At 55.2% G+C, this 14,060-nt stretch overlaps 1 protein-coding gene across 1 annotated transcript in view; it reads right to left on the bottom strand.

Annotated features, from left to right (window-relative positions):
* Positions 1-1,582: 1,582 nt before the first annotated feature.
* Celsr1 (cadherin EGF LAG seven-pass G-type receptor 1) overlaps positions 1,583-14,060 on the bottom strand; it is a 140,064-nt gene continuing 127,586 nt past the window's right edge. Inside the window, exons 25-35 of the mRNA XM_059247997.1 lie at positions 10,093-10,267; positions 8,707-8,819; positions 8,226-8,305; positions 6,894-7,020; positions 6,124-6,249; positions 5,410-5,504; positions 5,055-5,158; positions 4,733-4,882; positions 4,099-4,332; positions 3,597-3,858; positions 1,583-3,404 (exon numbers count right to left, since the gene is read on the bottom strand). Coding sequence (XP_059103980.1) covers positions 3,380-3,404; positions 3,597-3,858; positions 4,099-4,332; positions 4,733-4,882; positions 5,055-5,158; positions 5,410-5,504; positions 6,124-6,249; positions 6,894-7,020; positions 8,226-8,305; positions 8,707-8,819; positions 10,093-10,267 — 1,491 coding nt within the window. The 3' untranslated portion in view covers positions 1,583-3,379. The remainder of the gene's footprint in view (positions 3,405-3,596; positions 3,859-4,098; positions 4,333-4,732; positions 4,883-5,054; positions 5,159-5,409; positions 5,505-6,123; positions 6,250-6,893; positions 7,021-8,225; positions 8,306-8,706; positions 8,820-10,092; positions 10,268-14,060) is intronic.

The following is a 14,060-nucleotide window of genomic DNA, read 5'->3' as shown; positions in this document are numbered from 1 at the left end:
GGAGTGGGCTGCTGTGGCTGTCTCCCTTACACGGGGCCTGCACAGCAGGCATGGGGAGCCCCCATGTGGCACAGCAGGCATGGGGAGCCCTGTTCTCCTCCCTAGGGCCTCAGCTCTCTCCAAAAGGAAGGCTGAGTTATCTGTCTGAGACCTCTCCTTGTCTGGAAATCTGTTATGTGTGAGATAACCCTTTCCCTGGCAGTGCCCACACCAGGTGGAAGCCAGAGTTTTCCTGTAAGCTTGGCACCAGGTTGACCTTTAGTGGGGAGGTGTGCATGGGTTACAGGCCTGGGCTGGGGACAGGGACCTGTGGGCCATCGGGAAAAGTGCCCACTACTTCTCTGCTCCCAGTTTCCCCAAGGGTAGCACCACTGAGCAGCTGTGTGAGGTAATACAGGGGTTAAAAGTCTGGGAAACTCACCTTTTTGGACAGGAATCAAGCTAAAGGCCCTAAGGGGTGAGGGCTGGATGCAGCACCGTCAGGAAGTGTTGCCTGGAGCCAGCCAGGCTGCTGCTGGGTTAGGATGAAGGTTTAACCAGGCCAGGCTCAAAGGAACTCAAGATGCCACTGGAGTTCTCCCAGCCAAGAGAAAGATGACGGTGGAATCCTAAAGTCACCAGAGGGTTGACCACCAGTCCACCGTGCCTAGGAGATGAGGGGGGTGCAGAGCAGTCGGTACAAGGAAGAACCAGACTGTAAGATTGAAAATCACACTTGAAATGTCAGAAGCTCGCTAGAGAGCAGCGTAGGTCACAGGAGAGGATGAGCGAGCACCGTGACTACCGTGAGTGTTTAGATCTGCAGAACAAGAGGTTGGGGACCAGTGGGACATCAGAGCAGCACCAGAGGGTCTGACATGTCACTACAGTGCCAGGAGGAGGCAGATGCAGAAAACCAGACTGAAAGGAGAGTGGAGAAGTCCCCAGAATGGAGACTGCAACAAGGTAGGATGGTTCAGTGGTTAGAAGTGCTGGCTGTGGAATCCTGAGGACCAGAGCTTGGACTCAGCACCTACATAAGCTGCGTGGCCTGCAACATGCCTGTAACCCCATCTCCGAAAGGAGACAGGACTAGTGGGGCTTGCCTGCTTCCGGTTTAGCTGAAAAACAAACCACAAACCCCAGATTCAGGAAGAGACCCTGCCTCATGGGGGGCAAGTGATAGACACTGGATGCCCTTTTCTAGTGTCTATACATAAACACACTTCTCCCCTGCCCCCGCCCCCCTTATTTTAAATGTTCCCTGTCTGGAAAGGTGACGGCTCAGTGGTGAAGAGCACTGGCAGAGACATCCATACACACAGATAAATCTTTCTAAATGCTTAAATTCCCAAATTTGGTAAGGACACAGACTGAAGAATTGGAAAACTTGGGCAAGTCCATCATGTCATGGCAGGCCTGCACATGAATGGAAAACTCTGACAATACTCCATGGCCTGTCCGCCACCTGCATCCCACTAGAGGCCTGAGGCCGTCTTCAGTAGTTCCTCCTATGTCACCTTCGGGAGCAGGGTCAGTGGGGACAGGAAACACCCAGCACAACATGGGTACAAATCCAACAATTTTAATTTATTATAGATGCGTCTCACCTGTGTGGTCATCCAGTGCTGAACAGTAATAAATACACCTGTTAAAAACCTCCAGTGTTGAATCTGTAAAGTCTTAGGTCATAAAAACAGTTTAAAACTGACGGCTTGCTTTGTTTTGGTAACAGTTGTGCTCAAATTAAAAACTCCACCTTCTGGGGTGGCATGGGGTTGTGGAGTCGTGCGCGATCACAGTGCTCCAACTCCTGGAGACTGAAGCTTCCCGGTGCCAGGTCATTCTTTGTATCCTGGCCATCCTCAGAGGCCACCTGGGGCCACCCTTCACCCTCGCAGCAGTGAGTGGCCTCAGACCACGTCACGTAGACTTTCCTCTCACACAGGTTGATCCTTAGCAGTTCCGCACACTCATGGGAGCGCAGCGTGCTGTGAAAGTCCTTGTAGTTGACGGCCTTGTTTAGTGTGTCCCATCCGAGAGCAGCTGCACACCTCCCCTACACCCGATTCGGACAGCGGTGAATGCTGAAGTAGACGGGGCTGAACAACTCTGGGCCCCAGTCCCTGGGGCTTGGCCGCATGGTGGCTTACGGTGGGCTGGTCACAGCAGTTCTTGGTGTGAGTTTCCAAAAAGAATTTGGTAACCATTGAAAAGTGGGACTGTGGCTTTGTTTCTCTGCACAATTGGCCACTTAAAGCAAAATGATGTAATTGGTCAGATTTTGGGGGTGGAGCCCCTGCCTGCCCAGAGAGCCCTGGAGTTTGAAAGAGTAGAACATTGGCAGGAAGGAATGTGACATCTTGGAGGACCTCAGGGGTCCCTCTGAATCAGGAACATGAGCACTCAGATCCTATGGGGAGCAGGGACAAAGAAATTCTCCCCCTGCAGTACTGGGCTGACGGGGAAGCTCCAGAGACGTGCCAGGAGTGGACCTGGCACAAGGGTGTGGGGGTGGCAGAGCACTCGGGATTTCACCCTGTGGGAAGTCGGCTGTGGCAGCCACACTTCACAGGCCAGCCCCGTCCTGGATCCAGGGAGCTGAGCGCGCACAGCTGTGTGCTCCAAAGGCCAGCAGAACACCCACACTCCCTGGCTTGCTGGCTGGAAGCAGCTGCAGGAATTGGTGATGGCTGTATCAACTTCAGAGCCCATGTCGTCCCTACCTGGGCACTGTGGGACCAGCTGTGTTGACATTCCAGATGCAAGTACAAATGTGCAAGCTTCCTTGGGACGCCATTTCATGGCTCTCCAGTGTCAGCAAAGTCAGGACATTGTAAAATATATACAGGTACCCATCTTCTCCAAGTCCAGGACAGATTTACTATGTATTTACAATTTTAAACAGCAACAGGGTACCTTTGCAGACTGAGACTGAGACACCATGGTTTTGTATTGCAAGGAGATGCCCCCGGGGACAGCTGGGCCTTGCCTGTGTCTGGTATCTGAGCCCTGGCATGCCAAAGGGCCTGGCACAGTAATTCACCAAGTCCAGCTCAGGCTCTCTATGGCTTTTGTCAAGGCCTCTTGTGGCCAGGTCAGCAGCACAGTTTGGGTTCTGTCTGCAGTCTGGGGACGGAGCCATGCCAGCCTGAAGTCCATCTCTCCCTCTTGAGACATGCCTGTGGCTTTGGCACTTGTCACAGAGTCCAATGGGCCCTGAGTTCCTGAGAGGGCCAAGGGCTTCCCATCTGGACATTCTGTGTAAAGCCGGCTGCCATTGCAGGGACCCTCACACCAAGGGCCGGCCTGCCCCACAGGCAGCAGTCCCAGGCTTCAAGGTCCGAGGGCTTGACTGGCAGTCTGTCGAGTTGACTGTGCCTCATGGTTTCCTGATGGTTCAAATTGAAGTTTCATTACTGCCTCTGTGTGTGGGAAGAATTGCCAGGCGTGTGGAGGGTCAGTGATGGCGGCAATCGGATGGAATCCAAAGTCGTTTAGGGGCAGACACTCCCAGTCAGGTGGGAGGGGAAGCCTGGGGGCTCTAGGGGCCCTGGATGGGGAGAGCTGGCGCCCCCACCCACCTTCACAACGCCATGGGACCCAAGGCTACTTACTCTGAGTCGGAGCCATTGGCCTGAGCACTCCCTGTGCATACATTCATGGCCACCCCGTTGAGATGTTCACGGCCCGGCTCCCTCCTGGGAGTCTTGATGGTAATAACACAGTCAGTGGTACGGACGCCATCACCAGAACCAAGGGAGGACGTGCGGGAAGACGAGGGGCTTTGCTCACAGTCGGCCAGCTTCTCTCGAAGGCGGCACTTCAGTGGCTGCTCTGGCAGTGGTGGCGGGTAGGTGACTTTGTTTTTCAGGATGCCTGGGAGGAGGGAGGAGAGCACCCAGTCAGTCCAGGCGGACATAGGTGCAGTGGCTCAGTTGGGGATGGATGGTGTTGAGCAAGTGAATGCACCTGGCCTGGTGCTCACCGACTTGCCCAGGCCTAAACCCACATTCTCCACAGGAACCCCCTCCACCTGCTGAACAAGGACTCCTGTCCCCGTCCCAGGTACTGCATGAGGGTCTGCTCCAGGGACACAGCGGGGCCCTCCCGAGGTACCTTTCCGCTGCTCCTGGGGCTGGCTGCTGAGCAGAGCCACTGGCTTGGCCAGGACCCCACTTTCCAGGTCAGGGGGCCGGTCACCACAGTGATTGCCCTGTGCCTGCCGGTGTAGCTCCACGCTGACCTTGGTCTCCACCTTCAGGTGGGGCTCAGTGTCCAGCTCCTCACTGTCGCTCCCGGCCAGGCTTTCATCGGGCCAGCCAGCTGGGACATGGTTGGCTAGAGCATCTGCTGAAATAAGAATGACACTGGGTTAGACTTACAGCCACACCCCTGTCACACCCCAGGTCTGCTAGACCCCAAGAGTTGCCCTGACCTCATTCTGGCTTGCTGGACTAGCGGGGTCATACGCTAAAGATGGAGACACCGAGACCACATCTCGATGTTGGGGACCCTGGTATGTAATCCCCACTGCTCTACCCAACACCGGGAGCCACATGCTGGCTGCTCTTTGCCTGCCTTGTCCAGCCTTCCACAGTGATACGTCTGTGGAAGACCCCAAATTCCTGCCTCTGCCAGGCAGATGGTATGGGCAACTTTCTGGGGTTTTCTCTTCCAATCTGAGCTCGGGGTGTACCCACGGCCCACTGTTGAAAGTCCACTCTGGCCTGCTGTGTCTCTAACTGCTCACCTTTTGGGGTGCTGTGGACGGGGCCCCCAGCCGGATTCCATTTGTCTTCAGCTTCCCCCCCATCGTCCTCGCTGTCTGATGAGTGTGAAGAGGCGTAGGAACTACTGTGTTCATCCAGGGACAGTTCACTGTCAGAGTCAGAGTCAGGGCCTGCAGGGGCAGAGTAGAGTGGGGAGCTCAGGCCCTGACTCCAGCTGAGCACGAGGCCACCAATGCTCCTCCAGGGCATATGCAGTCCAGTACCTCAGGGGTCGGGGGGTCAAGAAAGGGGAGGAAGGCAAGAAAGGGGCAGGGGCTCTGGTGCCTGCCGGGGAAACCATACCATGGGGTTTCTTGGAGTTCCTAGGGATGAAGGATGTATCTGGTTCTCCGTGGCTACCACGCGCTGGTCCAGAAGACACACTGAGCTTCTGGACCCCTTCATCCCTAGACAGGGTAGAAGTGGGGTAGCCTCAGCACTGTCCCTAAGTGACAGCGATGGGCTGTCAATGTCCCAGCACATCCTATCGGAAGCCGCGTGAGGCTCTGGAGGATCCTCTAAACCCACCCCGTTTGTGCTTATCAACAGCAGCAACTGATACAAGAGCCTTGCTGGCATATGGAGGGCAGACCGAACAACAGGGCTCACAGCCAGGGTGGTGTTCACCCCAGGGAAACAGTGGGTACAGAGGCCTGACCTGGTGGTACTGTCCAGAGAGGCTGTGGACTCGCCCAGGGCCGTGCGGAGCATGTCTGGTCCTTCGCTGTATGTGTTGTTGCAGTTGAGGGAGCGCTGGGGGAGGGGCGGGAGGCCACTGGTGAGCAGAAGCCACCGAGGTTGGTACTGTCCCTGAGCAGGCCCTATGATAGCGCTCTGACTGGCCCTGCCAGCACGGGGAAGGGGAGACAGGGCTGCACACCTGAGCCTCGTGGCAGAGGGGAGAATATTCCCTGGCCCACACAGTGGGGACACCTCACTCCCTAGGGACACTGCTCCTGGTTGTCCCGGGGAAACCTGTCCTGGCCATATCTTCCAAAGACCTTGCAAGTGGGACTATAGTTTTGATTTTTTCTTTCTATTTCTTTTCTTTTTTTGGTTTTTCGAGACAGGGTTTCTCTGTGTAGCTTTGTGCCTTTCCTGGAACTCGCTTTGGAGACCAGGCTGGCCTCGAACTCACAGAGATCCGCCTGTCTCTGCCTCCCGAGTGCTGGGATTAAAGGCATGTGCCACCACCGCCCAGCGGGACTATAGTTAGAGAGAGACACTCCCAGGACAGTTCTGTCCTGTGGTGTGTGGACAGCTCCGAGATGAAGTCCACGGAGCGGAGTTTGTTTGGTCCTCACAGCTCCTGACCCTGCCATGAACAGTGCCACCAGCTCCCAGGCTTGGAGGGGTCTCTGGCGCCTCCTACCGTTAGCAGGGTGGCCCTTGTGGTGGCTGAGTCATCCAGATGCAGCTTCTTCCCGGCCAGCACTGCCCTCAGGTGCTTCCGCACCTCCCGGTGGGTCACGCAGTGGAACAGGAGGACAAAGATGCCCTGGAGCGGGGGGGGGGGGGGGGGGGGGGGGGGAGGGAATGATGGGTATCAGGTCAGTGTGACTCTCAGGGTCCTGCTGCTGCTGCTGCTGCACCAGGCACCTGGCTGTCCCCCAGGAAAGCCTAGTTCAGGGCAGCCTGGCTGACACGATCCAGGAGATGCCCCAAAGCCCATTTGGCCTCGCCTCCAGGCGGGGCTACTGGTTTCTTTATAGGGGAGCCTCAGCAACTAAGATATCTGGACAGGGCAACAGTCCACAGCCTTATTGGGCCATCGGGGGCCCCCAACATTATGCCATAAACTCACTAGGCAGCACCTGGTATGAAACACGAAAGGCTACTCCTATTTCCTGAGAACACCAACGGGCTTTGGGCCAGCCTGCAGCAGTGTTGGGGAGAGGTGGGGGGGAGGGGAGAGGTGGGGGGGGGGGGGAGACAAGCTTTATCCTGCCCAAGCCACGGCAATGTCCTGACAGACTCAGGGCCTGGAGGCAGGGCTGGGACAAGTAGAGAACACAGGTTTCCTCCTCTGCAAGTACAAGTACCGAGGCTCCCCCCCCGCCGCCGCCGCCCCCCACTTCTCACTGTAGCTGCCCCAGGACAGAGGTCACAGAGCGGCCCCAGCAGGTGACTGCTGGCCCCTACCTGCAAGCAGCTGAAGGCCGCGAAGAGGTAGTGGAAGCTCAGAGTGTCACTGTTCACAGCCAGCAGTCCCAGCAGCCAGGTGGCGCTGACGAGCAGCAGCAGCAGGAAGGCGGTCCTCAGCAGGGAGCTGCGGGAGGGGAGCGCGAGGACAGGTCTTTCCCTCTCCTCTCGGTCAGTCAGACCATCATCCTATGTGTGTCTGTCCGTCCATCCATCTACAACCCCACCCCAACCCTAACTCCCACCAGGGACAAGGCAGACAGAGGTTATGTGGGTAGAGGTGTTGGCATAAGAAGATAACTCAATTAAAACAAAGGATGAGTCTCGACCACCGAAGTGAGCCACGGCCTGTAACATTCCTTAATGTTACTCGGATCCAGTGGCTGCTGGGCAAGGCCGTGCTAGCTTCTGTGAAATGTGAACACACAAAAGGGGTGCAGAGCAGAGTGGCCAAAGGCCGGAGAGACCGACTGAGACAGAGAACTCCCATGCCAGCCTCTACCACCATGGGACTCAGGCAAGCCCCTCCCCCACTCAGTCACCCCATTAGTCAAAGCACATGACCACTGCACGTCCCTTTCGGAGAGTCGTGGAAGAGCTTTGTGGCCGTGTGACTTAGGGTCACAGTGGGACCTAGAGATAAAGTGGACTCAGGTAGGAAGCTGTAACCTCTGGGCCCGGACTCTGTTCACTCCCTCTCCATGTCAGATTCAGCTCCCTTCCTCAGGCTGGGGGGCTGGCACCCTCCTGTGTCTCTTATGGTCACTCTCTTCTCACCCTGCTTCTTGCATACCATGCTATAAGGGGTATAATGGTCATAAACACACACACAACTAAAACTCAGCATGTCCCTCCTAGGCTACATCAGGGGGTTTCCTACACTCCTGAGGCCCCGGCATCATCACCACAACCAAACAGAAAGCTCCATTCCCAGCCCACCTGCCAGATGTCACCCAACACTGAACATGTGTCTAATTGTGAATTCAGGACCCTCTCCTACCCATGTCCCTCTTCTTCCTCCAGTTCCTATGGCCTGGCCTATCTCAGGACCTGAACCCACTGTCTGTGCCTCCCTGCTGGGCTAGTCACCACTGCTTCTTCCACATCCATGCCAGCTGTACCCCTGGAGGTCCAGTAGTTGCCCTCATCCTCTGCCTGACTCCCTGGGGTGGGTATGTGGCTAAAAGCCCAGACAGCTGGGTGATGGGCACTTTCATATGAGACTCAGTCCAACATGTACTCTATCTTTGGGGGCTCTCAGGGCCCAGCTGAAAGGCCTGTTGGGGGTTAGTTAGTGTTATGTCCCACCCACTGGATTCAGCCACAACTTACACAACCCCCTTTCTCTCATAGTAATTGCGTTTTCTTTGGCAGGAAACCTTTGCAGACAGGACAAAGATGACCGTGTTGATCTAGGAAACAAGAATAGTAGCTTCAGGTAGTAGGCTCTTCTGATGTCTCCAAGGTGATCCTCACCAGCCAAACACTTCTGCATATTTTCAAACATATCTAGAGGTGTGGTGGGGTGAGAGGCCTTGGCCCCAGATGAGTTAAGCCAGGCCATGCTGTGGCCAGGCCTTAGCCTGCCACTCTAGGCTTCCAGTGGGCATGAAATAGGCCCCAGAACCTGGGGGGGGGGGGTCTAAAGATGGGGTCCCAGAACAGCCTGGAAACTCTGCTGACAGTTATTATGAGGCATATCCTTCCTGCCAACCCCGGCCACCCTGAGGAACTGCTGACCACAGCCAGCCCACCCTGGAGCACCTGGGCTCGTGTGGCCTGAGGGGCATGTCTGGGGACTCATAACACTCACGATTATAACCATTCCGACAGGCCCAGCAAAGCTCCAGATCAGGCTGTCCTGAAGAGACAGCCAGCAGAAGTCAGGGTTCCCGTAGCCCTGAGGGTCCAAGCCAACAGCCAGTCCTGTGCAGATTAGAGAGAGAGGAGAATGACACCACGTACCTGGGTGTTCATCTACCTGCCCAGGAGGAAAGCTAAAGCCAGGCAGGCAGGGCCACCCAGAAACCCCAAACCACCCTCCTCAGGCCAGGAGGCAGCCACTGCCTGTAGCTAATAACTTCATTTGCTTAAAGGCCCTCGGGTATAATCTTATGATCTTTTAAAAGATACATGTTTGTAAAAATAAATCAACTTTGAAACGTAAGCTAGAACTGTGAACTGCCTGGATCGAGAGAGCAAACCCCCTTGGAAGCAGTGGTATTTCCCATTTGGAACTCAACAGGCCGTTGGGGAGGCCTCCCACTGACACCTCAAGATGGCGTCTATACTGAGGAACATACGTCATCTTCTAGGTGACCCTCATGTCAGTGTTCTCATAATGACAGCAGACCTTGAAAAAGATAACACCTCCGTCAAGCAACAAGAGACACTCGTCCCCCTCCCTCTACCACCCAGCCTACGTGTCTGAAAGTATGGAAGTCACTCGGGGTCCCTTGGAGTAGGGATGAGTTATATGAGAACCCTAGGGGCCTGGGGGATTGTGTCCAAATCCCTGAAATGGCCCCCAGAGTCTGTCAGGAAGGGGGTTCAGGCCTCCTGTTGAGAATGGAAGTGTGGATCTTCCTCAGCAGGAGGCAGATGTTGGCTTTCTATAGTTATTAAAAAGTATAGGCCAGGCATGATGGCACACGCCTTTAATCCCAGGTCTTGGGAAGCAGAGGCAGGCAGATGTCTGAGTTCAAGGTGTTAGCCTGGTCTACAGAGCGAGTCCCAGGATAGAGCAATCCTGTCTCGGAAAACCAAAAGAAAGAAAGAAAAGGCGGGCTGAGGAGTATGCATAAAGCAGCCCTTAGCTGGAAGTCATTCAGTTGTTATATTGGTTGATTTGTTATATTAATGATGGACAGTCATGTCCGTCCATCCATCTGTGCACCCACTGACCCACCCTTCATGACCTAATCATTTCCCACCTCTTCACTCACTCACACCCACACCCACTCCTCCTGTGACCGGAGCAGAACGTCTTCCAGTTAGGCCCTGCTCAAAGAACCCCAAAGTACCCTGGCCCAGCGGCTCACACCTGACCAGAGAGACCCCTCTCCAAGGGGCCGGGACTGGTTACCCTTCTACACACAGCTAAATGTAGAGGGCCAGGAGAAAAGGAGGCCAGATGGCTCGAGGAACATCTGTGTTTTCACACAGGCCACCCTGGTAGAGCTGCCCTGCGTGTCCTTACCTGTGACAATGGCAGGGATGCCCCAGCCCACCACGTGGTAGAACCTCATGGGCCCCGTGTCGATGTTGCGCACTTCCGTCAGCATGCGGTAGACATGCAAGTTCTCCACCAGGGTCCAGGCAAAGGTGCTCATGGAGACGTAATGCAGAAGGATGGCGACCACCGTGCAGAGGAACTGGGCAGAGGAGAGCGGGCTCAGCAGGCAGCGATAAGGCCCGGGGACTGCTAAGGGGGCAGGCTGGCAAGCACCCTAAACTGCACATGGGTGGTTCAAGCCTAGGGGTAATCCCCTCCTGAAGCAGAAGCCAAATCGTCAGGAGTGACCACATCAGGCTATTCTGCAATGTCAGGGTCTCTAGTGTCTCCAAAGGGCAGGGAAGCTCCTCTCCCCCTGTGTGATACAGCCGGAGTGGCTGAGCGTGACGGCCACTGCATCTCTCCTGATGTAGATGATAGAAGAAGGCACGGGGGATCCACCCAAGGACCCCCTCCTCAGCCTGGGGTCACTGCCAAGAGTGGGTGTGATTCAGGAACAAGGCACAAGCGCTAGTCTTTCTGAGAATCTGGAAATCACATACTTTTGTGAGCTGCTTCTAACCATTAAATACATAAGACACTATGGAGTCGCATCTGCTCAGGCTGAAAGCTCCCAGGCTGGGACCTCGGCCTGTGTTCCCGGAACGTGTCGCCACATGGTTTCTACAGCCAGTGGGTATAGCTGGGGGTGGGGTGGGGGCCACTTCCTTCAGGATCTTCTCTGTCCAGTAGGAACAATGTCTTGAAGTTTTTCTGCTGATCTAAGGCCAGGGAAGAAGGGTACTGTCCCACCTGTCTGTTTTTAACTGGACAGGGCTATGTGTCAGGCCAAAGGCCCAGTGCTACAAATGAAAACTCAATGTATGGGCTGAAGACTGGCATGCCTCTCCTTGGGTAGGTAGCCAGATGCGGAAGCCAGGTCCTCCTGCGTGGGTTCAGAAGACCCAGCAGTACCTGGAAGAAGATAGTGGGAGGAGGAACAAGACACACTGGGCTCCCTAAGTTCAGCCTAGGAAGCTATTAGTATAAACCCAGCCCCAGGTGTTCCACAATGGGACTTGAAGATGTAGCCCAGGGCAGCTGCTCATGGGCCTTTGGGGAGGACCTGCCCTAGCTGGGGCTTCCAGGCCAGCGAGCTGGAAGGTGACACAGGTTCCCAATAGGAAGTTAAGGCAGACAGGGTAGAAAATAAGGGGAGAAGGAGACAGAAGTGGAAGAATCTGGCCCTATTCCAGTTGGCCACCTGGACAAGCTAGCCCTACCTTGAGCCACACCCCTAACCCTAGCCACAACTGACCCTCCCCCAGCTGGGCCAAACTCACAGCAGGCTTCCACCCTGATGGAAAGCACCATCTAGCCCCACAGCTGGTCACACCCTTATCAAAGCCCACTGCTGACCACACCCACAGATGGGGCCCGCACTGGCAGGTACAGTCAGTCCTATGGTCTGCCCTTGACTATTATCTGGGCCTCAGTGTCTTCCCTGGGAAGATCCCCCTCACAGATTCACACAGGTAGGAGGGGAGCCACCACCCAACCTCCTACTAGATGTGGCTATGTTCGAATACCAGGTCACTACACTCTGAGGAAGGTCAGCAGAGCAGAGGCTGGAGGGTGCCATGACAGGACCACTGGCTGCCGGATCAACCGCCAAGGGCCAGGTGCTCTCCGGAAATGACACCCAGCCAGCACGAGGGACTTAAGTAAACATCAACACTTGTCACCTATACTGCAAAGCCAAATACAAAACAGTGCCCAGCTGGGCCATGCCCTCTGCTGGCATCAGAATGCCAGCCTCGAGGGGCAAGCCTGAGCTGGATCAACCCACACCATGTGCCATTTCCTGAGTGGGAAGTGCAGCGGGTTCAGTTGGAGGGCGAGGGTGAGAAGGTTGGCTAGCTGTTGCTTTAAGTGGTGCAAAAGTAAACCCTCAAACAAACAAAAAAACACCGTTTGAAAAAAAAAAAGGTCTAGAAACTGACAGGAGGACCTGGCGGGCTTGTGTGTTCACACGTCTACACTAAACATACTTGCTTTTCCAGAACAGAACAAACACACACTAAATCATTTCAGCCTGTCAGGCTTCTGAGAGATAAACAGCCTCGCCCAGAGATAGGACTGTGAGTTTAGATAAAACCCAGGCACCATGCCAAGCCCCGCCCACTACACACCTTCCTCCCAGGATGCATTTGCCTGGTCTGTGCTCAGTGGTGCCCGGAAAGCTTTTACTTCAGGCAGGCGCTGAGTCAGAAATGAGCGGTGGCCTCTCAATGCTCCACACGCCAGCCATACTTAGTTGCAGGGAGTGGCCTGCAGCCGATGAAGGTACTTTCCTCTACCCAGACCTTGGGGAAGCACAGCTTCAGGACCCAAAAGGAATCTCAGCTTCCTGAGCCTGCACCCAGGCTATGCATGCGGAGGAGGTTGGGCCTCCTGTGTCCATGCCTGTGAGGGATAATGCCTGGCTCAGGAAGTGGCAGGGAGGTTTGGTCCTTGTTCTTAATCCAGCCCCATGCTTCTGTGACCCTGCAGGAAAGCCACCAAGTTCATCAACGGGACTAGGTCGAGGACAGCCTGGAAAAGTGTACCTAGGAGGTAGCAGGGTCTGCCCTCTCTCCTGAGGGTTCTGGCCACTCAGGAAGTGTCTGTGCTCGCTGGGGAATTCCAGCTTTGCAGGCTTCTTCCTGCTCCTATCCCAGAGCCTGGGTTGGAGATCAAGTCTCCACGCCTGGGCTCTGTGATTTGCGCCCTGGGTAGCTGTGTCCAGCTGCCACCTACTCATCCCATTCCCAGCAGCTACATCTACCCTCCTCCACCCCAGAGCCCTTAAAACTACCCCAACCCTTCCTCCTTCCCACCCTGGCCTCTGTTCTGGGCCTCAACTACCAGGCCTGTGTTGGAGCACAGAGCTCTGGCTGGTTGCCATGGCACTTCAGGGCATGATAGAGCCCACACACAGAAGATGGCATTTTGTCAAGTGCCCCCCGCCCCCAGGCTATTGATGGATTGTTTCATGGAATGGGCCTATTCCTGCATCTTTCCTGGACACCTTCCAGTGGGTGGCACTGGGTAGTCTCACACAACCCCCTTCCCTGACCTAGCTCACAACCAGCCAACAGGTAGAGGGTGGGAGGTATTCCTGAATCCTGGTAGATTGAATGTATAGTTGCATTTTTATATCCAAGGGCTCTGCATCCAAAGATGGCGAACATTTATGGTAAAAAGAATTACACCTGTACTAAGTATGCATCATTCCTTCTTCACCCTTCTCTAAACAGTACAGCCCAACCCTTAGTCACATAGCGCTTGCCTCACATTGCTATCAAGCAACCCAGGGACACGACGACATATGCAAGAGGAAGTGCCCTGTGCAGACGCTACCTCATCTGACACGTCTTTTGGTTTGGTATCCACGGGACCCAAGACAAGTCCATGTAGAAAGGACCACAGCTGTAGTACCCACCCCTGGGGGACCAGAGCAAGGCTGAAGGAACAGCTAACCGCAGCATCAGCACCGCATAGGGCACCACCCTGCACCAGAGGCTGCTGCAAGCATGATGGTGTCCAGGTCAGGGTAACCCCTGAAAGTCTGGGTCACTGCATGCACCAGTGAAGGGCTGCTGACCTTGTAACACTCTAGGCTGTCAGTCACTGTTCAGTGACAAGTGTGAAACAAACGACATACACACAGAGTGCCCTGTAGCAAGTCCAGGGCAGGCAATAAACCTCGGATGGGAGAGTGATATCCCTCACCTCTGGTAGTTAAAAGTCTACATGGCAGAGGCCTCCTTGGGGTCTACAGGGAGGTGGCACCAAGGGCCAAGTACCTAATCCTCTGACTCTACCACCTCCACCTTAGTGGCCCTGTGGGTGACCCCGTTTGTCAAGACGGTCTTTCCTTACACATCCGCCTCTCAGCTCCAGGAGGTTAA

This window comes from Peromyscus eremicus, chromosome 20 (genome assembly GCF_949786415.1).
Source record: "Peromyscus eremicus chromosome 20, PerEre_H2_v1, whole genome shotgun sequence".
NCBI classification, from domain to species: Eukaryota; Metazoa; Chordata; class Mammalia; order Rodentia; family Cricetidae; genus Peromyscus; species Peromyscus eremicus.
This window is presented reverse-complemented; position numbering and strand designations above follow the sequence as displayed.